Raw genomic sequence first — 24,869 nt, forward strand, 5'->3', positions numbered from 1 at the left:
AGATAATGGTGCTGACTCCAGCAGACATCTTCTTATTTGAAGTTATATATATTTTCTTATCCGCCAAAAAGGAAAGGGACGAATGATCGAGAACTGAAGGCCCAACATCCATATTATTGTGGAACTGGAAAGCCTAATCTGACGAGGTTAAAGTAGTAAGTAACTCACTTGAGAGACTGGTGGGAGTCGCGCAGGGCATCTTGTAGAAACCCGCGGTCATAAGAGAAGTCCACCTCGCAGAACGACACCACGGCCATCAGCACCGTCTGCGGAAGATCACCGAGACATCATTGTACGAGAGTCAATGTCTACGCTACAAATAACTTTAAGACATCTGTGGGGTCCGCATGAGTCCACGGGTTTTGACCAACAGAGAAGCTCGTATTGATGCGGGGCGGAGAATAAACCTTCTATCTATCTATCTATCTATATATACAAAATCGAAAGGTTACTGACTCACTCATCGCGAAATCTCAGGAACTACAAGTGCCAGGAGTCTCAAATTTTGCTTGGACGTTCCTTTTAGGACGTAGAAAAACCCCTAACTGTGGAAAAAGGGGTGGAAAAGTTTGTACGCAGTATCAGTTTAAAGAGCACAGAAGACTCCCCCAATACGGTATTAAAGCACATAAGATCAAAGCTCGAGGAGAAGAAAATTATTGTCCTCATGTCTCTGGATATAAAGGGAGCCTTCGATAGTGCATAGTGGCCGAAAATCGTAGTACGAATGAGGAAAAGTGTCCGGCAAACTTAAAAAAGGTCGTTGAAAGGTATCAGAATGAAAGAATGGCAAGCGTGCGGTACAGGGGCGCAGAAAGGATGCGTCGGTGGTCCCATATTATGGAACCTGCTGTTAGACCCTCTTCTTAGGGGTTAGAAGATTGAGGACACCAAGCATTTGCAAATGATAATATCGTTTTGGGATTTATGTAATATTATTGTGTATTATACACATGCTTACATGGAACTTGGCCCTGAAGGCGGCCAGCGCACGCTCGTCAGCCGCCGACAGCTGGTTGTGGCGCCGCAGCACGCCCAGCTTGACTGCAGCCTTGATCACATGCTTCACCAGCTTCTCCGCCTCACGCTTCTCCACACGCTCGCGCAGGACGGTCAGGAACTGGAACATAACAACATACTTTATTAACTAGCGGAAATGGCGCTGTATCTAAACTGAGGCTTATATCTGTTATTTTCTTACCGCCGAAAAGATACAAAAAAATATACCTTTAGGTTATGGATACTCAGAACTTTCTGATATTAATACGGAAAGATAACGTAGGTAAGATAAACACACACACACGACTACACGACTATATCGCAATTGGCTGCCACAAGTTTATCTTATTTTTTCTCTTCTCCATTCAAAGTTTGTCCTCTCCTGTCCTATCCCTGAAGGAGTTAAATTTCGAGAAAAAATATGTACTGCCCATCTCACCTGATCGAGCAGCTTGGCGGCATGTTCATCGAGCACGAGTGCGCGTGCGCTGGCGGCGCCGCCGACGCGCGACAGGAACTTCTTCTGCGCGCGCAGCGAGATGTCGCGGGCGCACCACGCGCCGCCTTCCATCGCTGGTGACAAACACATGTTATTTTTATTTATTTGAATGTATTTATACGTGTTCTTATATAAGCTATATCTATGTGGGTATTGCAAATATTTGGGAGCTTGAAGTTCTCTATTTTCTCGAGATTTATCAACTACACAGACGAAATACATCCCAAGAAAGTATAGTAAATTGACGTATTACAAAAACTTACGAGTCTTGGCAATTTCGATCCTATTGCAGTGTTTTTAGTCCTGACCAATATTCGCCGTCGTTAATACGACAATTTGAGCCCTTGTCTTATGGTTTATAAAACGCTCCAGTTTTAAGATTTCAGTATTTGGCTAAATCATAGGATCGGACCCGACGATCCGTCGAAAACTATGCTAAATTGTTTGAAGCTTGAAGTACCCGTTATGGAATATTCTCACTTCCTTAGCTTGACAAAAGAGGACGTATTTTCCTCCAGAAACGATTGCATAAATAAAGTAGATATCGCTGCACATCATGTGTGGACATCGATCGTGTTTACTTAGAAAGATTCACGGCGGTTGGTCACAGCATAAAAATAATAAAAACTAAGACGTAAGACAGCATACAATGTTTCTATGCGAGCGAGAAATCACATAATTGCTACATTGCTAGACGGTTGAAATCAGACGGAACGGCACGGTCCACTAACATCTTGGTATTGCCATAATTCACATATATAAACAGTGATGTAGGTTAGTGGCAGACCGGTTGGATCCGACCAACATTCTTACGTCACACTTCATCAACATGCTGTGGTGTACCTACAACCCAGAAAATTTATAAAGCGTCTCCAGAACCGAGGATCCGAAACCTTTTTACGGAATAGTACCCCTTCTTGTCGACAATATTCGTTGTATGGAAATAAATTATGAATAAACAATATTTCTTGTTTGTATAACTTAGCATTAGCTGTAAATAGATTAACAGGTAGATTTCCAGGAAAATGAGACTTTTTAAAATGTACACCTCGAGCAATTATAACGGCAAGATTTAATAATAAAGATCTCTTAAATCTATACCAAATTAAGTATAAACGCATCAATCAAAATCAAAACAGCCTATATATGTTCCACTGCTGGGAACATGCCTCCCCGCAATCGCTGCTTCACTGCGGATTGGTGAACGCATACCGTTCAAAAAAGATTCCATCCATTTTATATGCAGTTGACACACCGGTGGTATATGAAGTTTGTTTGTCTAAATAGTGTATGTAATATGATAGACATTTCAATATTGCGATCGTCTCATCATAAACAAATCGTAACGCGCAATTACTAAGGAATATTGATTAGACACATGTTATGAAAAGCAGTTAGATAAACAACTACCGCTGGATATAACACATGAGTGTGTGTAATACATGTTTAACTTCTTCTACAGTGTTGGGTTGTGAGGTGGATTACCAACCCCATCAACCCTGGTGTCTGGGTTATTATTGAGCCTCCATAGGCCCTTGACATGACTCGTGTAACGACTACGTACTTACATCTGTAAGTAATAATCGGGACCAACGGCTTAACGTGCCTTCCAAAGCACGTATCATCTTACTTTTGGACAATCAGGTGATCAGCCTGTAATGTCCTAACCAAACTAGGGATCACAAAATGATTTTTGTGATATGTCCCCACCGGGATTCGAACCCGGGACCTCTGGATTGTGAGCATAACGCTCAACCACTGGACCACGGAGGCCGCGATACATGTTTAACAGTGTTTAACTGAGATATTACATATTCAGAGATGGAACAAAATGCAAAATAAAGCGTGAACTCTTGGGATTTAAATTATGAAAAAGAAAAACTACAAGCACCCCATTTTTTATTTGTATTCCGGTCAAACTTTTGATGATCGATCGATTACGATCTACTCTGAGACGGCGTGCGTGTATGAAACAATTGATGAACGTCGAGGAAACAAGAGAAGTGTGTCAGGATCGAAGCAAATGGAATTCTATAGTCTGTGCTTATCCCGGTGGAAAATAGGCGCTTGCCTCTCACTTCGAGGTCGCAGGTTCCAATTCAGCACATGTCTAAACCAATGATTGTCGAATTTGTTTTCGAATTCACGCGCTCAGCAGTGAAGGAAAACATCGTGAGGTCACCCACATTGCCGAGAAATGCATTTTTGGAGGTATGTGACTTAACCTGTATTGGGCTGGTTTTCCCTTTGCGGGTTGGAAGGTCAGACAGGCAGTCGCTTAAAAAACCGGACCTTCTGTAAAGAACGGAACCTATTAAATCTTCAGGTTAGGTAAGCGGACTTTGTCAAAAACGGGATAATGCTAGGGAGATGATGTTGATTGACAGAAACGGTATAAAATTGGACTCCTCGAAGGCACCATGTAAGTATACCTACCTAAGATTAAACGGTGACAATCAACAATATACCCACAGCTCCAATAGTCCACACAATAATTGAGACTATCCAACGGAAACTACTTGCATCATTGTCCCAGTTTCAGCTATACATTTGCGAACACAATTGACCATTAGCTGCATTGAACTCTAAACCCCAGCCCTATGACCATATGTTATTATTCTGATTGCTCCAGACACGTTCAATTGGTCGCGAACGGCGCCAGAGATTGGTCTTAATGGATGCAAATATGCAATGAAGTAATATTCGATTTTGCCAACAAGTCCAGCCAAGTAGTTAATGCCATCTGCGGCAAATCTACAATAAATCACGTTAAAAAAATAATTCTGCCAACAAACAATGTTATACTTTGGCGGAGTGTTTTTTCTTTACCGTACTGTACCGTCCCCGGGGAAAGTTTCCAAAGTCGGAAGGTTCCCGTTGTAAAAACTCTTTAATAATCAGAACACTGGCTGCTTTTTTAAAATGTTCTTTCTTGTACTCAGCTTTCGTGGTTTAGTGATTAGAGCGTTAGGCTCACGATCTGGAAGTCCGAGTTCGATTCTCGGTGGGGACATTTTCGAAATCACTTTGTTGTCCTTTGTTTGGTAAGGACTTTGCAGGCTTGAATCACCTGATTGTCTGAAAAAATAAGATGGTCCGTGTTTTGGAGGGCACGTTAAAGTGTTGATCCCGGCTATTAGCCGTAAACAACACTTCCACTAACCCAGAGTGGAGCAGCGTGGTGGAGTATGCCCCATACCCTATGCAGTTGATTGAGGAGAGGCCTGTGCCCAGCAGAGGGACGTCTATACGCTGTTTATGTATTTCTTATACTGCTAGAATACAAAATGAATTTTTTTGTGAAAATATACAAACCTAGACGATATCAACTATGCAAGGTGAAAATAATAATTGTAAAGGACGATCCATTTGGGACAGACTAATTTAGCGCTCGCCGTAGCGTTAATTAAACTTTCAATTTTATATACTTAATTTAATTTTGTTTATTTTTGCCTCCTTAGGAAGTCTCCCAATTCTAGTGGATCATTTAAACGTTTTTTATACGTCTATGGTAATGTGCGTGCGTAGTAGCCCAGTTGGTCGAATGCTAGCCTCTCACTTTGGGGTCGCGGGTTCGAATCCAGCACAGGCCTAAACCAATGATTGTCGAATATGTTTTTCGAATTCGTGTTTGGATCATAAATGATTATCATGTTCTCAGCGGTGAAGGAAAACATGGTGAGAAAACCCACATTCCCGAGAAATGCATTTTCGAAGGTATGTGACCTAACCTGTATTGGATTGGTTTTCCCTTCGCGGATTGGAAGGTCAGTCAGGCAGTCGCTTCTGTAAGAAACCGGACCTGTCAAATTTTCAGGTTAGGTAAGCGGACCCTGTGAAAATCGGGATAAATGCTAGGGAGATGATGGTAACGTGCATATACAGTCTCATGCAGCACCATGTAAAATAAAATAAAAAAGTCCATTTGGAAGAATATCAACGAAATGAAGATGATTAAAATAAATGGAATAAAATTTTATTAAAGTGTCATCTCCATTCATTACTTAAAATTTAAAATTATTTATTTTCGCGTTTAAAATTCCTAAATCAAATAAGGGTGAGTTTCAAACCTGACCTCGACGTGAGGTCACGGACCTCGATGAAAGGGTAAGGCATCGATGAAGTAAACAAATAATCCATCAAACTGTCTAGTTAGCCTTCCATCTATAATACACGTACCAGTCTAAAGCGACATCTGCGTTGTAATTGAAGTATTGTTCCAGAAACCACAGGTTCGATTCCCATAGATACATAAACTCATGCCTGTAATTTTTTAACATTAGCATATTGCAGGATCACCCAAACGTCCGAAAGTAAGATGATCTGTGCTTCGGAGGGCACGAGAAACAGTCTGTTTCGGCTATTATTACCTTGAGTAACTATGTGGTCGTTACATGAGGGGTCTCGCGAATATTGGATATTGAACATAATACTGATGAATATTAACCCTGACGCCAGGGTCGATGAGGTCGATCATTAGCCTCACATCCCTCACAAGAGTGGAAGACCACAGCGGACCAGTATCTTTAAATATGTTTAATAAACTATTTATAAAGCACTCCATATACTCACATAGGTGTCTATCTAATTAGGCACTTCAAACTGCGCAATAACTTTCTATTTTTCATTGTTAATTCTGTAATTGCTTGCTGAATATTTCTACACTTCCAAGTTCGTTTCTTTCGAAGATTCAAGAAAGTTCGAAGCTGTATAGTAGTAGATATAACTGCCAACTTATATTGATTGGTTCTAAAATAGACTTAATATAAGCTCTAAAATCAATAAAACCTTCGTATGATGGACAGGTGTAGTCTAATATATAAAACTCCCACATTATAGTCGGATTTGAACTTGGATTTCTTCTATGACTGGCAGTGTGACTCAAGAAATAAACGATTAAATACAATGTACTGTTCGATTGTGTATAAATGCATTTAGACTTTTAATAATCATAATCAATCATTTCTTTGCAGGAACACAAAGATAAAGATCTTATTCTAAGCAAAACAGTGCATGTATTCAACCTGCAAGCAAGTGTGCAAATATTATTATATAATTATTATTATTAATAGACTTATTCCTAAAGTTAAAGAATTCGTTGACACTATAAAAACACATATCTAATAACCATTTAATAATTCATGCTTCGTTTTCATCTCTATTTAACAATTTAACTGTCAACAATTAATGCAAAAACTTTACGTTTCAATTATTTGTTATCCTTTTACTTTTTGATTTCAACCCTTTATTAACAAAGTCGCAGCGAGAAATAGTCGTTGCCATGCCACTTAATTGGCAAAGAAGAAAACTTTAACAACCTTGCGCAATGTCATTATAAGTTGCGCAAGTTGATATCGATAATACGCCTTTTGTTTTTACTCACTTCAAAATTAAATAGCTTTTGTTACTAAGGAGTTTCTATTTTTATTTTTTTTTGCTTATGATCTCTTTGCGCCAATCTCTTTTGGGTTTCTAAGAAATTTTATTCTAAAAGCCGTGTGAGGTCGTTGCTCCTTGTTTACTTTTTTCTTTAGAATTATTTTTGAATCTTGATATTCTTAGCCTTTTGCGCCCAATTTCCTGAGGGTTAAGTACCTAGAATAGAGTGAAATAGGGGCAAAGGGTACTAAACCCTATTTTATACTTGTTTTATACGTTTTATATTATATATATTTATCTGGATGGATAGCGGATTGGTGGTTATTAACGACTGCTAATGCAGCCGGGACCAACGGCTTAACGTGCCTTCCGAAGCACGGAGGAGCTAGAGATAAAAACTTTTTTTTGTGGTCACCCATCCTATGACCGGTCTATGCGAAAGTTACTTAACTTCAGCAATCGCAGACCGAGCGTAGTTACCGCTGCGCCACCTAGCTCCTCATTTATACATATTATATACGGTGAAATGAATGAATTAATGTATACACAGAAGAATTTCAAACACGAACCTGCCTCCGAAAACACATTTCTCGTGCGTACTACAACAGTACTAGTATTGTATAAAAAAACGTAGAATACGTTCAGCATGCTTGTCTTCGCGGGCATGACGTCAAATCCGATTGGGGTTGTGTCCTTTCTAACATGATAGGCTAATGTTATGGGCGATAGGCTCCCTTGTCACTATATTTATCAGATGCATCTTAGGACTTTGTGTCAACAGTGGCTACAAATTGTCTTTGGTTTACTTGTCGCTCTGCCCGCCCCATTAGATGACACGGACTTAAGTTTTTTTTATCACACAAGTCTAAAGCGAAGTTTCATCGATCAGCGTCGAATACTACGCCCATAACAGCCCGGCCATCAGAGGTAATTTGCACACCTTTTACATAATATACTAATATTCGTGATACATAAAGATTATCATACATATAGGGTGTTAGTAAAAATCTATTAAAACTTTGTGGTGTGGAAATGCTATTAACAGCTCAGCTCTTTACCAAAAGGTGATTAAGTCAATTTGATTTGACTCTGTGAATTGAAACGCTATCTTATATGATTTATCTGGCAACCACATAAAGGCTCTCCACAGGCCTTGGGCAAGTTGCAAACGATTACTAACTTGGCTAACCGGCCTGAGCTTTTATTTTACTTATTGTTAGTTAACAAATGATAGAGCAGAAAATGTGAATTATGGCGTTGACAGCGAACTCCCCGAACGACGATTTCCGCTACGGCGAGTGGCTTCCCGGGTGAGAGCCTTCAGCGCACCCCATTTGTCCGGCCAAGTAGTTAATGCCATCTCTACAATAAGTCACGTCAAAAAAAGAAGCTTTTTTTCTTACCACCCCATATACGTTACCATATTCATCATAATATTATGTGTCTACTTTATATGTATATTTTAATACATTATGTGGTATAGGGGTTGTTCCGTCGGATGCAGATAGCACGGGCATTACCATATCGCGTGTCGACACGGCCTTGACGAAATGTTCACAATGTCAAGAGTGAGTGAGTCTCGGCTGAGGGTTCCGTCAAGGTTGCTTAGGGCAAGGCTAAGGTTTTTTAGGGTTTTTGTTTTGACCATGTACCGTAGCTGCAAATTACGCTTATTTCACATAAATCACTTTAATGGATGTATCACCCAGATGCCTTTTAAAATCCAAACTATTATGTCTGGAAATCCGGACCTTACGTGGTCATAGTCAATTACGTACTCGTAATTGACTAGTTTCCTAGGTCAAAGATAAATTATGAAATTCTGATTACTAAATAAAGACAAATCTAAAGGTGACGAAAAACGTTTCCTCTTTTCTATTTAACTTATTTATGAATTTTAATAAACAAAAATGTAATAATCAGTGCGACTTTTTGTCACGTTTTTCTATGACGTCACAGGTTGCTTTTTTATACAAATTCCATAGTAATTTCGTGTTTTGACGTTTGGTAAAAAGTAACTGATTTGACTAGTTGGAAACTAACCTTTGTGACATTATGTGATGATAATATGTAATGATAACATTGAAAGCTAAGGCTAGATGAAAAGCAGTAAAATTCAATTTCTCTTTAACACAAGATCTTCGTTTTTGTTGGTGTGGAATTTCTTCATGCATTGAAATATTAACGGGATAACAGAACAGCCATGGTTCCTTTTTGCCTTCTGACCAGCTGAATTCAGTACTTTGATATTAATCGATATTAGGTACACGTTGAAACACCTACCCGCCTACTTGATAACATTAAGCATGAAACCACAACTTGAATAATATCTAGTACCTACATACATAAAGTCACAACCGCTATCCCTAATGGGGTGAGCAGCACCGCAAATACTCTAAAACAACTTGCAGCCACTGTTGATAAGTAGGGCTAAAATGCGCAACGTGATAAAATTATCGATCGGTGCAATAAATTTTGTCGACATGGGTAAGTTTGCTTTTTCCCTAACATGCGTGCCATGTGATTTCACATATTAATTTTTTCATTACTTGGGTTCACATATTAATACCAATCGACAAGACAACACTTAACTATATCGTCAGAATCGATAGAATGACTTGATGACATGAACTTTATGGTGACAAAAACAAAAGCTAGTAAAGAACTACTTAATAGCATATTAAAGTTCAAAGGACTAGTTAATTATATTTTCTCCACCGAAATGAGGGAGTTTCCAAATGTGTGTTTAATTATCATTTTAATTAAGTCGCTATTTTGTTGGAATATCCAATTAAGTTGGTAGTGTCACTCGTGATTCGGGGTAATCAGGGATTGGCATTGTGTGAGCCGGTGCTTTTGGCTGTTTCATTAAGTTAATACTAGCTGTATAAATAGTTACAAACATTGACAACAACAGCATAAACAGGAACGTGTAACCTAGTTATGTTTTTTCAAATTCATCATTCAGCGCTTATCACTACCGACCAACTAGGGTCGATTAATTCTTTCAAATATTCTCTCAGAAGACGCCCTGAGCCGAGGTTCGCGCCCAACTGGGCACCCTCAGGCCTGTTGTCTTAAATTTTGTACCGGGTGAGAGCCCTCAGCGCTCTCCATTTGTCCGGCCAAGTAGTTAATGCCATCTGCGGCAAATCTACAACAAGTCACGTCATAAAAAACAAGAATTTTTGAAACAGACAAAGAAGTTAAAACAAATCAAATGCATTTATTGTATAACTATAGGTAAACAAATAGCAGGCCTACAATACAATAATGTCTGTGTATTGGCGGAAATAAATTAAAAATGTATGTAAATTACATGTCTAGTTACTTATTTTAAGTTGAGGAAGGAAAATTAAGTACTTACCTACTTTATGAGAATAATGTAAAAATTGCCTACATTCAATTTACAGCGACGAAGGTAATAAATACTTTTTTGTATTTATAACATTCTATGTATGTATAGGAAAAATTCGTTATTAATTGCCACTAGTTTTAAGATACTTTTTTGTTGACTAAAAAAATGCGATTGTGAAATGATTCACCCGGGTGCATACAAATTCGAATATTAAAAAAAAAAACCAACACCACAAGTTCAGTATCGCTTCTGTGTACATTGTAGGTACATTCATACACGTCTCATTTAAAAAAAATCGAAAAACGGCGCAATCATCAAAATAATCGAGTATTTAGGAACAAACGATTATTAAAAGGCATTTTACAGTACCTGCTTTCTTTTTTTTGACGTGATTTATTGTAGATTTGCCGCAGATGACATTAAATACTTGGCCGGAGTTATACAGTATCGATATCTAATAAAATATTAGAATTGCCATATCGCCTTACGTCAATCCCATTTAAATTTTATTCGATTACACTGTCGATTTTCCTAATCGTTTGCTAGTTCACTGCGGCCCCTGGGATTTTAATTCTTATGTTAATGTTCCAAATTCAATTATTTTTTTATTATACTCCTATTTTGTTAAACAAAAATTTGGAAGTGTTTTGAGTTTTTTGAGCACTTTTTGGCGGGAACGGAAACGGGACGGTTGTTTTCTTCATTGAATAATCTAAATAATCAATATGAAGTGGTGTTTTGTGGTTAGTGATCGCATTAAGTTAGTCAGAAAACATTCGCGATAGTGTTATTATATCGGAATATTCAATAAACAAAGTGTACCTGGGTCGTTCTTCTTTTTTATCGACAATAAAAAGACATTTTCTCAATTTATCGGATTTAACATCTTTAAAATTATAACGGCATTAAATATTTTAAAACATCATATAAAGATGTGTCTGTAGAGGACCATTTAGAGGTTCTCTTTATCTTGGTAACATACTTTTCTTTGTAGACACATTCCAAAAAATATTGTGACAGAGTGGTCCTTTTCATCGGAGACAGCATTTTAATTTACCACTCTGTCACAGAATTTTGTGAAAAACAATCAAGCTTCTTTAAGGACTAATTGAGGAACCGATTAGTATTTTGCTTGTATTTTGAGTATAATAAGATAACTATATTTTTGGACAATGGAAACATGAAACAAAATTCTAAAACATAACTTATCAGAAGCAGAACGAAGGACAGATCATTGTCGATAAAAAAGAAGAACGACCCACCTATCTATTTTCGCTTCGTACCAACAAGCCGCTTCATAACTTGAAAGTTTATGCGGACTTTTGAATTAATTCCTTTGGGGTTCGGAGTACTCTGCTCCGAGGGTGGGGGCTTAGGTTTCATCATTCATTGTCATCACCTTTCATCATCAAAAAAAAATACATAAGACATGGCTGTATGGGCATAGCTCCCTTTGCCTTGCCCTTCGGGGAAAACTAAAACAAAAAAAAAACAATTTTTTGATGAGAGGTATTCTTATTATTACTTCGATGTTCGCCCGTATCGCTATACACATTCATTACACAATAAATGGGTAGCTTCCCAGGCCAAGCATAATTATGAAATTCTCATTACTAAATAAAGACCGATCTAAAGGTGACGAAAAAGTTTTATTTTTTTCTATTTAACTTTATATGTAACAATAAGTGCGACATTATGTCACGTTTTTCTATGACGTCACAGGTTGCTTTTTCATCAAATTCCATAGTAATTTCGTGTTTTGACGTTTAGTAAAAAGTAACTGATTTGACTAGTTGTAAACTTGGCTATTATACGTAATATGTATAGATTGTTGTATTTGAATGACAAAGGCGATGATAAACCCGCATTGAACCGTTAAATGGATGCAATTTGAATCAAACACTATTGTTGGCTGGATAGTTCAGTGAACTGTGGGACTTATAATTCCAAAAGTTAGATCTAGGAATGTTTTACATTAGTAAAGCTGCTCTTAACTATAGTTGAATTTAAATATGGTTTTTTATAGGATACACTTCGGCGAGTGTGCGCAGGAACTTCACAAGTTTATTCCACCCACGGACAACTAGATGTCGGCAGGCATTTCATCCTTATCTTGTGGATATACCACCAATCCGCACTAAAAGTTTTGCCTGTTCCTTTTTGATGCGAACAGCAAAGAACTGGAACTGTCTGCCGTCGTCTGTTTTTCCAACTCGTTATAATCTGAGAGTCTTCAAGGCTAGAGGGAATAGGCATTTGCTAGGTAAGCGTGATCCACCTTAGACCACACCGTCTATCCTATCTAAATTAAAAAAAAATACATATGATTCATACTTCAGCAAAGCCTCTTTTACTCCCTACCAGTTCTACCTACTAGATGTCAGAAAAAACAACTTGCAGCCAATCCTTCTCTCGTGTGGGTTTTGGGGTCAATGACCAACCTCATCAAACCACTGGTCTCAGCAAAGTTGTAAAACATGAGAATCGACAGTGACGGTGATAAAATGTATGGTATTGACATACAAAACGGACCTAACTTAGAAAAATAATAATGTAACTTTATATTGCGCTGGTCTATACTAACTATACATTGTATAAGGTTTCCGTGAAAATATGTGAAAAACTTTCCACGAAAACTGAACAAAGGAGTGTTGTACAATAATGTAAAACACAAAGCAAAGTGCAAACGATCTTTGGACAAAGTGGAGCACATTTATTACATACTTTGTCGCATTTTATGTGCATTGAAAAAACGTAGAACAGCATAATAATTATAGACTTTGAAATAATAGTTCATATGAGTGGACTGGGAGCGAATAAAAAGAAAAGAAAACGTTCAACTGCTTGTCGTAAAAACCGACAGAGGGTCACCGTCTTCGAACGTCGTATCAGGAAGTCGCAAGTCGACTTCTGATTACTCGTGGATTTGCCCTTTAAGGATTACGCGTTTGACTCTATGTGATGTAACAATCAAAGAGCAAAAGTGCAGTCACTGAGCCCAGCGAATTATTTGTAAACAGTGGTGAAATTATGAACCATTAGTTGTCATAATTATAAAATTTATGTTTTTGTAGGTGTTTTTGGTCTGTTACAGAAACAACATGTAACCAGGAGGTCTTCAGTGCAAGCAGTTAATTTATTACTTTGCAAGAAACTGATTGGACTTTTGCAGCTTACTCAGCCTGTATATTCACCCACTGCTGGGTATAGGCCTCCTCTCTTTCACGTCATCCTTTTCGGTCCTGTCTCATCCACTGCTTTCGCCCATCCCTCACAATGTCATTCGACCATCGGGCTGGTGGTCTACCTCGATATTGTATACCATTCCTTGGCCACCTTTCTGTAACCGCCTTAGTTTTCCTGCATTGCCAAGTGTCCTGCCCATCTCCACTTAAGCCTTAGCGATTACGTACAGATGTACAAACAGAAAAATAATGATGGATCAGATTTACGCGCGTAGGTAGCAATATTGTATTGTTCCGACTATTGTACTCATTCTATTCTGTACTTTCCTGTTTGTACAATAAAGCATTTGTTATGTTATGTAGGTACCGTACCAGTATTTAAAAAATATAGAGGTTCGGGGGAATCTTTTAATTCATAATTCATTTTGAAATTAAAGTTAACGCGAAGCTCGAAGGACCAAAATGAATAGTAGACTGCGTGTTGATTATCAAATTAAACAAAGCTAAGTAAATTATACAAATGTATTTAAAAGTAACAGAGACTAAGTATAAGTATGCGCGCGCGTGTTGGTGTTACCAACACATTTATTTGCAATAAAAACGTACAGTTTGCAGTTAGTTAGCATTTGATATTTTTAGTTATTTAAATTATAACATGCAAATAACTATAAAAATAAAAAAAATGAAATATTACGATCAATAAGTACATTATTTACGGAATAATAATAATAAATTACATTATTAAATATATTTTATAATATAATAAAAGTACTATTTCTATCAAAGTGATACTATTTCTATCATAGTGTCAAACGTCGTGCTTATTGTTACTTAATTCATAAATAAAATTCGAAAATAAGTCGAAAAGTAAAATGAGATTGTTTTTTGATTATCGTAGACTGGCTCCTTTATCTAGAGTAGCATTTTAATTTATCCTTGACCCAATCAAATACCCAATTGTATAATACGAGTAAGGGCTTTGTCGGACTATCCCGATCGAGCAAGGAAGGAGAGGGGTGTTATATCCTTGTAACAAGAATGTTGTTTCCTTATAACAATTAATCAATTTATTTATTTTATTTATTTTTATTTATTTATAAGAAACAAAGTTGTACAAATTAATTGTTGAACTCTGATAAACCAAACTAAGCACACAGGCCTGTGACTTGGTAATCAGGGTTCGGCCACATAAATTGAGCTATAAGAGTAAACTTATATAATGTAAATTAAGAACCAATACAGTAAAATGACAAAAGTAGTGGAAAACAAAAATGAGCGATTACATTAGAGACAGCATGCAGTAGTATCTTATGTACTTATGAAGTTAAAAATAAAAAGCGAGAAATAATTAAAATGAAACAAGTAATTAAGTAAGAATATAAAAAATAGATTCGGGAACGGTTGCAGTGTGTGTGTGTGTGTTTGTGTGTGTATGTGTGAGTGAGTGTGTGCGAGTGTGTGTGCGTGTGCGTGCGTGAGTGAGTGAGTGTGTGTGTGTGTGTGTGTGTGTGTGTGTGTGTGTGTGTGTGTGTGAGTGTGTGTGACAGTGTATTTGTGTAAGTTATGTATGTTATGTATGCAATGCTAGCAATCCTTCGTTGATTTCCTTCCTCTTCCGTTTAAAGGCAATTTATTAGGGCTGAGGAAAAGAGACCGTGTATTCGAACGATCTATTTTACTCACACAGTTTTTTTACAGAGAACCAGTTGGTGAGAGGTTATGTTATATAAAATTTAAATCAATCCCGTTGACCTTTCACCTGCAAATGACGTGGAAGTGAAAGCTTGCACGTGGATTACCTCTAAACAGGGTCGATACATTTATATTTATACCTTCGAGGACATTACATAAACAGCCTATATACGTCCCACTGCTGGGCACAGGCCTCCCCTCAATCAACTGGAGGGGGTACCGGGGCGGGTAAAGTTACAAAAGAATGTCATTGAGAGAAAATGTCCGCTGACTGGAGGTTTCATTGCAGCTTGATTGTAGCTGAAGTAAGGACGGCAGAAGTATTTTTTTTTTGTTTTGTTGAACAGAATAAATACAGATCTAAAAGTTAATACCACTTTATAGTTCATTAGACTTAACTTTGGTAAATATCCCGCTGACTGGAGGTCGGTTAGAAAACTTTGTATTTCCGTTTTTTTAACGGAACAATTCTGTTTTCAGCATAATTCAGTAGAACAAATCCAGATCTAATTCTCTGCATCACTCTTATATCTCCCAGACAGGGGATCCCGCTGAGTGTAGACACATCGTTTTTAACAGGGTCCGGACCGGTTTTTAAGCGACTGCCTGGTCAGACCTTTTAACCCACGAAGGGAAAACCAGCTTAATACAGGTCACATACCTCCGAAAATGCATTTATCGGGAATGTCGGTTTCTTCACGATGTTTTCCTTCACCGCTGAGCACGTGACTATCATAACGAAATACTTGTGAAACGAAAAAAAAACCTTGCTCAACCACTTTGGAATGTTTTTTGAGTTACTAGATAAGGTTGCACACTTATCTTTATTTTAAACTTCTGCCATTCAATTGTCCCCTGACCTTGTGACAGTCCATATAAGTCTCGTATTTACCGTCTGCTGCCTTACCGCGTGCGTACGAGTGAGACTGACAGTCCTGTTCTCCCTTACTCCTTAAAGGCTTACGGCTTAAATAAACTAAAATGGCCTTCATCATCGAGGGGGTGAGGCGAATCAAGCTCGCTCCAAGCTCGTATCGGTGCGGGGCGGAGTCCTTTCTATACGTAGTATTCCTATTTATTCTATGCCCTAGATCAAAGGCCATTGCCCTGAAAATGAGATTATAACTTGGAAATCATGTCCGAAATGTAATTAAATCCTTGGTAATCCTTTCTCTCCTTTGTTATTAGTATCATTGCCTCAATTTTGGGACGAGATCGTATTTTATGTGACAACTCAGAAGGGACAAAGGGCAACGACCCACCATTGGACACTTTGTGCAGCAATTAAGAACAATCTTTCCTTAATTGGAGTAACTGAGAAATGAGACCAATTGCCGGTTGTAAAGTGTATGATCGTCCCTGGTTTGTTTTCTTTTATTGGTGTGTATATACAGCAGTGGGTAGCAGTGGGTAACTGGATGCAGCGTCCACCCAATCTTTTAAAAAGCTCATAAAAGAGTGGTTATTTAAGAACATATTTTATGACTTAATTTCTTTTAATTTCTTTCCTATAATAATGTATACACTTAATTAATGTACTTACCAATGACATGTAGCTTACGTTACCAATAAAGATTTGTATTTGTAGTTTTCAACTAGTCAAATCATATACTTTTTACTTAACGTCAAATCACGAAATTACTATGGGATTTGTATGAAAAAGCAACCGGCAAGATGAATTATGAAAATTTGATTACAAAATAAATACAGGGGGGTTAAAAAGGCCACATCGAAGCAATCCATCTAAAAAAGCAATATCGCAATTTGACATTTGCGCATATAAAAGTAAGTGCGCAATGCAAAAAAATGACAAATAGCAATATTGCTTTCTTAGATGAATTGTTTGGATGTGGCCATTTTGACCCCCAGATCTAAAGTTAACAAAAAACTTTTTCTATTTAACTTATTTATGAATTTTAATAAAGAAATATGTAATAAGTGCTACATTTTGTCGCATATGACGTCACGGGTTGCTTTTCATACAAAATCCATAGTAATTTCGTGTTTTGGCGTTAAGTAAAATGTAACTGATTTGACTAGTTCGAAACTACCCTATTATAAAATTTGGTATTACACGTTCAGTTCACGATGGATATTAGTAGGTATATTGATGATTTGTAACTGCCCACCTCATTAGGGCTCACGGGCGTGACTTTATGTGTAAAGTTATAGTTAAACGAACTTCAACCACTTACACAAATACAACAATACATCCTCACTACACACTGCCAGTGTAATGTCGCTGAAACGTCGCGTGAGTCACGCCATGGTATCGATCCGATGAATTAAACAATGCTTTCAAAATATAACACCACTGTAAGCAATGATGTACCTTTCCTGAGAATATTCCCAAAGCGAGAATGTTCCCAAAGTAGGAATATTCCCGAGGTTATTGTAAAAACTCTTTAATAGTAAGGACACTGGCTCCTTTCCTTTTTCAAATTGTACTCTGGTGTTATCTACTAAAAGTTAAGAAATATTTTTTTTGCATATCTAAGTTTGGCGCCTTTTTTCTGCCAGTGAGAAAAAAATGACAATGTTCCCAAATTGGGAACATTCCCGGGAACAGCACATCACTGACTGTAACCCACTAACCTGTTTATATTTTTACATATTATTTGATTTGATTTTAGAATTTTATACCTAGATGCGTTGTGTGCGAGAATATTCTATTTCCACCTTCGAAAACAAACAAATCAATCCGGTTAACAATGTACTTTCGACGGTTGTTTCAGAGATCACAATCTCTGAAACAACCATCGAAAGTACGTTGTTGTCGAGCGAGATATTTCATGCGTTAAATGGTTAGGATAGTTACATAAACACAAACTGCATATATACGTCCCACTGCTGGGCACAGGCCTCCCCTCAATCAACCATGTCAGGTGTTTTTACGGCTAATAGCCGGGACCAACGGCTTGACGTGCCCTCCGAAGCACGGAATCATCTTACTTTTTTGGACAATCAGGTAATTCAAGCCTGAAAAGTCCTTACCAAACAAAGGACAGTCTCACAAAGTGATTCCGACAATGTCCCCATCGGGAATCGAACCCAGACCTCCAGATCGTGAGCCTAACGCTCTAACCACTAGACCACAGAGGCTGTTACTTGGAATTTTTTTGCGCTTAAATGGAGCTTTTTATAACTTTTAATAAAGAATAAGTACTTATTCCTTATTTATTTATAGGTTAAAGGTAACAAATACCCAAATAAGAAAGAAAGAAAGAAAGAAAGAAACGTATATTATAAAGGGACACCACAGTAACAAATACAAAACAAATAAAAACAACATACACGAGAAATACCAATAAAAAATAAATATCATATGTCATATATTTTAAATTAAATGTCGAGTTAGTAGGTAACATAACAAGCTTTTAATGAATATTCCTGAATCTTACCGCAGGCACGTGCAGGCAGCCATACAGCCAGCCAGACGATACATTGTTATAACTGATGTAGTCTTAATTAATGGACTCTTGTACCAGTGAGCCTTACCGACATTTGAATATGTAAATTGAACATTAATTGAAAGTACACTTCGAGAGTTTGTTAGGTACATGACTTCCGGCAAAATTTCTGTTTTGGTTTATAAAATTCGTCGCTGACGTCGCTAACTGACGTAACTCAATTTTTTCGCGAATCTGATTTGCACATTTTGTTATTGTCAATAAGACACAAAATATTTTAGCAAAAAATTGCAGGTACGTCAGTTTGCAAAGTCAGCCACGAATTATTTAAATTAAAAAAAAAATATATATATACAAATATTAACCAAAAAATATTACAATCCAAGTGTGGATCCCTTTGGGGCTACATTAGAGGCGTTGGTCTTTTGATTTATATGATCCGGGTTCGATTCCTCGTGGTGATAAATATTATCATAAAAATTACTTTGTAATCCCTATCAATTTAGTTTGGTCAGGAGTCCAGTGCTACTTTTCGTTTTCAAATTGTTTTTTCTTGTACTTTGGTCTTATCTGCCTAAATTTTTTCCAGTTTGGTCCAGTGATGTGCCGTTCCCGGGAAAGTTCCCAGTTCCCACTTTGGGAATGTTCCCGGCAGATAAATGGCGCTAACTTATGCAAAAAGAGCTTTATTGTCCACAATAAAGCTAAAAATTTAGGCAGATATGACCAAAGTACAAGAAAAAAACAATTTGAAACAGAAAAGTAGCCAGTGACCTCACTATTAAACAGTTTTTACAAGGGGAACATTCTCACTTTGGGAACATTCAAGGGACTATCTAATCCGTGCTTCGGAGGGCACGTTAAGCGGTCGCGGTCCGTCCCGGCTTCTATTTACTTTAGTAAGTATGTAATCGTTACATATGTAGTCGAAGGTCCTATATTTTAGTAACTTCTAAGTTTTAGAAGTAGACCATCCCCAATATTTACGATAACGTCACTGTGTGGTGTTTGTGTAAAACGAAGTTGTTTGTATGAAGTGTCCGCGGTGTGGTTAGGCCAGGGGTGCAAGTCCAGCACCTAGGATCCCCGTTCGAGAACCAAGCCGATGTGACACGCAGGACTATGGTGACTTTTAGTGTTAAATAAAATTGCATATGCGAAGCTTCAGGTTTTCTTCTCTTGTATATTACGCAGAATGTTGAATAGCGCAACTCTACGCAAGAAAACAAATATTTCACATCATTGTTTTTTTCAGTTCAAGTTCAAAGCTACAAAGCGGTCAGATATTTTTTTAATGATTCATTGCAAGATCGCACAGGATTCGATTTATTCAGCCACAGGAACTCGGTACATAGCTGTTTTAAATAAAGTTTGCAATAAAATGTTCGAGAAAACTAAACAAACGGGGATTCCGAAATCGTATTGGAAAAACAACTCACGCACTGTAAGTTAAAAAGTTCAGTATTTATTGCAGGATTTCAGGGCATTTGGGAAAATACTGGCTTTCAGCGGATAGTGACCTCCGCAAGACGAATGTTTGTTTTATAAAATGCTTCTCCTTAATATTTTGCCAATAGCGATTATAAGCAGAGCCATGGTAGCCCAGTTCGAAGAATCCTTGACTCTCATTGTGAGGTCGCAGGTTCAAATCCACGTCGGGCCTAAACTAATTTGTTTTCAAAATGATGTTTGGATCAAAAAGATTATCATGTGCTCTATGGTGAAATCCGAGAAATGTTTTTTCGGGGGTACACATACCGTGTAGGTCCCATTTGTTCCATAGAACATGACGGCATCGGACAAAATGAGACTTTTTTTCCCATTATGTTCTATGGAACTATATACAAGCATTTCCCCCGACTTTTTTTATCAGTGACGTCATAGAACGAAATGGGTATTGTCTTTTCCAAAATCGTTCCATGTTCCTAATCTCTCTGGTTGAATATCAATTTTCGTGCCAAATCCTATGTACCTACAAAAAGGTGTCAATATTTGACTTTGGTATTCAAAAAATAAATAATCGAAGAAGGACGTGAATTTAAGCCGACGATAATATATGGTTTCATTACTTTCGAGTACCTTCCTTTCGAGTGACCAGTTTGATAATCATTAAAGAGTCTTATCTTTTAAAGAGTCTCTAAACTTGTTCTACGGAACATATTGAAATAAAAATGTATTAGATGTCCTATAGAACAAAATAAAACTAAAAAGTCTCATTTTGTCCGATGACGTCATGTTCTAGTAAGTAGTCGTAACATGAGACATGTCAGCGGCCTTTGGCGGCTCAATAGTAACCCTGAAACCAGGGTTGATGAGGTTGGTACTCCGCCTCACAACCCACACGATAGAAGAAGATGTTCTATTGAACAAATGGGACCTACCCCACGTACCTAAGTAGGTCTCCATCTAAGCAACATTGGGCTTTCCCTTTTTCGTTCGAAGAAGCAATTGACTTATTTTTAGGGATTATTTATATAACAGCTCTTAAACCAGTGAGGTTGACAAAGAAAAATGTCGACCCAACATTAAATAAAGTATCGGAGAAAGCTTGTGGAAATAAAAGCCTTCCTTGAAAGTTGTCCACTAGAGTTGGAATAACCACTTGATTCGAGTACTGTCGGGGTGGACACAGATTCTGTTAAACATTCTTATTTTTATTTGCGACTAGGCTGCATATACAGGGTGTAACTACACCCTGTAGAATGCGTTGAGCTGCTTAAATACGTCATTTTGTATCTAAAATGGCCCCAAGTTGTTTTTTGATCACGTGTCTGCCCTACCCATTAAGGATAACCATCAATGAAAAGTAGAATTTGGTGATACTTACTATTTTTTATGCACTGTAATCTGCAATGTACCTAACCTGAATTCATGCAATAAACGTTTATTATTATTTTTTATTTTTTTTTTGTTTTGGTTTTCCCCGAAGGATAAGGCAAAGGGAACTATGCACATACAGCCATGTCTTACGTATTTCTTTTCTTGATGAATAATGAAATGATGAAAGGTGATGATGATGAAACCTAAGCCCCCACCCTCGGAGTAGACTCCTACTCCGAACCCCAAACGAATTAACTCAAAAGTCCGCATAAACTTTCGAGTTATGAAGCGGCTTCCTGGCACGAAGCGAAAATAGGCAGATACACTTTGTTCCTTGAATACTCCAATATAATAACACTCGCGAATGTCTTCCGACTAACATAATGCGATCATTAACCACAAAACACCACTTCGTATTAATTATTTAGATTATTCAATGAAGAAAGCAACTGTCCCGTTCCCGTTTCCCGCCAAAAAGCCACGTTTATTATTAATGAGTCCACCAGTTGCAATCGCTGTCACCAGGAGCTTCGTCACACCACCCGTACCCTTTTTATTTTTAAGTCTTTCACTTAAAGTATGTATGGTCACGAGTATATGTGTACACTTTGAAACCATGTCACATTAACTTTTATGACAAATTAAACCGTAAGTCTCATTAAATGTCAAATATGATAGTGCAACAAGGTTCTAAAGTGGGTACATGATATTACTCATGACTGTACCACCACAGGCACTTTCCCTTCATAGCTGCCATCTTGAAACTAGAGGTAGTTTCAATATATTCGTTTCTGACTTCTGATGTAACAGTGCCCGCTTATGCCGATGTAAAACCCACCTTCAAAAAAGGGCTTTATAATTTCACCAACCCTTTACAAACAAGTAGCAAATATTTACCACAATTTCTTTGTCATCTTTTAGCGAGTGAAGTAAACTTCATTTTAAGGGCAACACAGGTGTGGCGACCCCGTAGGTCGTAAAGGCGAGCACATAACGAGCAGGTGTGTGGCTAGCCTGTTGACTTACTTACAGTCTGTAACCACCCTAATAGAATAGAACACTTATCGCAGACGCGACAGGATTTTTACCCGACTGCGGCGAATCAAAAAGGAGGGTTATGTGTTTGACCGCTATGTATGCCAATCTGTCCTAAGAGTTTGTTTATCACGGCATGCGACGTCTATCTTCTAAACGTCACTATTCAGAAGAATTTCAGAGATATATACCTATTTTCTTGTTTCATACCTTTTAGAGAGTCATCTTTCTGTTTTTGTTTTTAATCTTATATTTTTATATTTGTTTGGATATTGTAGTTTATAAGCACACCCCAACGGCCTCCGTAATCCAGTGGTTTGAGCGTCAGGCTCACGATCTGGAGGTCCGGGTTCGATTCCCGATGAGGACATTGTCGAAATCACTTTGTGAGACTGTCCTTTGTTTGGTAAAGACTTTTCAGGCTTGAATCGCCTAATTATCTGAAAAAGTAAGATGATTCCGTGCTTCGGAGGGCACGTTAAGCCGTTGGTCCCGGCTATTAGTCGTAAATATACCTCCAACAACCCGCATTGGAGCAGCGTGGTAACATAACATAAGCGACGACTTTATTGCAATTGGGGTAGCCAGAGGTACATCCATCGCAAGATGAACTAAGTACCCACCATCGAGCTTTCTGTTAGACCAACGTGATAGGTGGTGATTATAATATTAAGATAATACTTATTTGTCGCATTTTCTTTCTGTTCCTTTACATACTTTTTAAGTATTTTATTACTATACATTACTATAACAAAGTATTATTTTTAAATAAACAATGTTGGCAGCCAATTGCCAAACGAAGTACCGAACTCGAGACCTTTAACACAGCATACAGGCGCGCTGCCAACAGTGCCAACTAACATTAAACATTCGTAATTTAACTACATCTAACAAATGCTCAGATCAAGAGAAGTGCAAAATTCTTCAACATGTACGCGCTGTCTAAATTCTCGGTTTCTATCATCATCATCAGCCGTACGACGCCTACTGTTGGGCATAGGCCTCCCCCAAGGATCTCCACGACGATCGGTCCTGCGCTGCCCGCATCCAGCGGCTTCCCGCGACCTTCACCAGATCGTTGGTCCACGGTCGGTTCTCGGTTTTATACGGAATTACAAATACTATTACAGAAACTAAAACCGACCTGTTCTGTAATAGTGATTATAGTTCCATACACTGAAATTTCTGATAGCGTGTTCAAGAATTTACCTAACAGATCGCGCGATGTATTCAATCATATAACGATGTATAAGAACGTTCACGTATTAGTGTTATCAATCGCGTTTAAGTAACTTAATCTGTAAGTAAGTTTGGAAAAGCCTACAGGGCGAGATCAGCGCTCCATGTTTGCCCAGCCAAGAAGTGCGGCATATCTACAAAAAGCCACGTCAAAAAAAGTCTGGAAAGCCCCACGAAACGCGTTGTCATAAACAAGGTCAAAAATGACAATTCCATCCTACGCCTAACTATTATAACACCAGTTATTCAGTGCGACAGGTGAAAAGCGTAAAAGCCTACAAACGAAGACCTAACAAGCTATCCAAGTTAACAAGCGCCTTGACATTTGCCTTGTAAGTACCTACGTCGGAACATCTGTCAAGGGTCAGAGGGCTCATTCGTTATCTGGGTGAGTGACAGTTGGTATCCAGTGATTGGGACATGGCCGCTTGTTACCGATTCGTCTGTTGCAAAAAAAAAATGATAGATCATAAATCCTTTGAAAGTTCCTTTGAAATAACTTGTCTCCTTTGTTAGAAATACCTGTAATGAGATCCCTGGCTACGTTAAAATTTAATTAGAGATATGCTCTACTACACTACACGATTTCTCGGGACGATATCAAAGCTCAGGGCGATGTCATAAAACGCAGGGCAACGTCACCACTTATCACATTGGTCCAACAGAAAGCTCAGATGAAGCATGGGTATTTAGTACAGTTCTTTAGCGATAGATGTACACTACCCCTGACTAGCCTAATTGAAAATATTCTTCTTATCGTGTGGGTTGTGAGGTGGAATACCAACCTCATCAACTCTGGTATCAGGGTTATTACTGACCTCTGGCTCATGTAACGACTACATACTTACATCAGTAAGTAGTAACTGGGACCAAAGGCTAAACGAACCTTCCGAAACACGGATCATCTCACTTAATTGGAAATGTTTTGTTTAAATTATATCTCGTCTAAGGGGCTTAGAAATACTAGAATCTATAAAGAATGGAATCTAAAATTAATAGTTAAGTACCTTACATCGACCGCATACAGTTTCTTTTTGTTCTACAGTGTTAACGAAAACAAAAATCCCTTTTCTAGCCGCTTAGGATACTCGTATAACTCAGCAATCCGTCAAATACAATGACAGAGTAGTGGAAATGAAAACACACAGTACCGGGTTCTCACCTCCGCCATGAGCATTCCAACATCAAATCTAGAAAAAAATGGCAAAGAAGGAGGGTAGATATGTTTACCCTTAGAAAGATAAGGGATCTAC

At 38.0% G+C, this 24,869-nt stretch overlaps 1 protein-coding gene across 1 annotated transcript in view; it reads right to left on the reverse strand.

The window, feature by feature from the left end:
* LOC126370621 (tumor necrosis factor, alpha-induced protein 8-like protein 2 A) overlaps nt 1-24,869 on the reverse strand; it is a 70,647-nt gene that overhangs the window by 6,592 nt on the left and 39,186 nt on the right. The window contains exons 3-5 of the mRNA XM_050015586.1: nt 1,439-1,572; nt 962-1,120; nt 169-266 (exon numbers count right to left, since the gene is read on the reverse strand). Of these exons, the coding sequence (XP_049871543.1) occupies nt 169-266; nt 962-1,120; nt 1,439-1,572 (391 nt within the window). The remainder of the gene's footprint in view (nt 1-168; nt 267-961; nt 1,121-1,438; nt 1,573-24,869) is intronic.

Source organism: Pectinophora gossypiella, chromosome 11 (genome assembly GCF_024362695.1).
Source record: "Pectinophora gossypiella chromosome 11, ilPecGoss1.1, whole genome shotgun sequence".
NCBI lineage: Eukaryota > Metazoa > Arthropoda > Insecta > Lepidoptera > Gelechiidae > Pectinophora > Pectinophora gossypiella.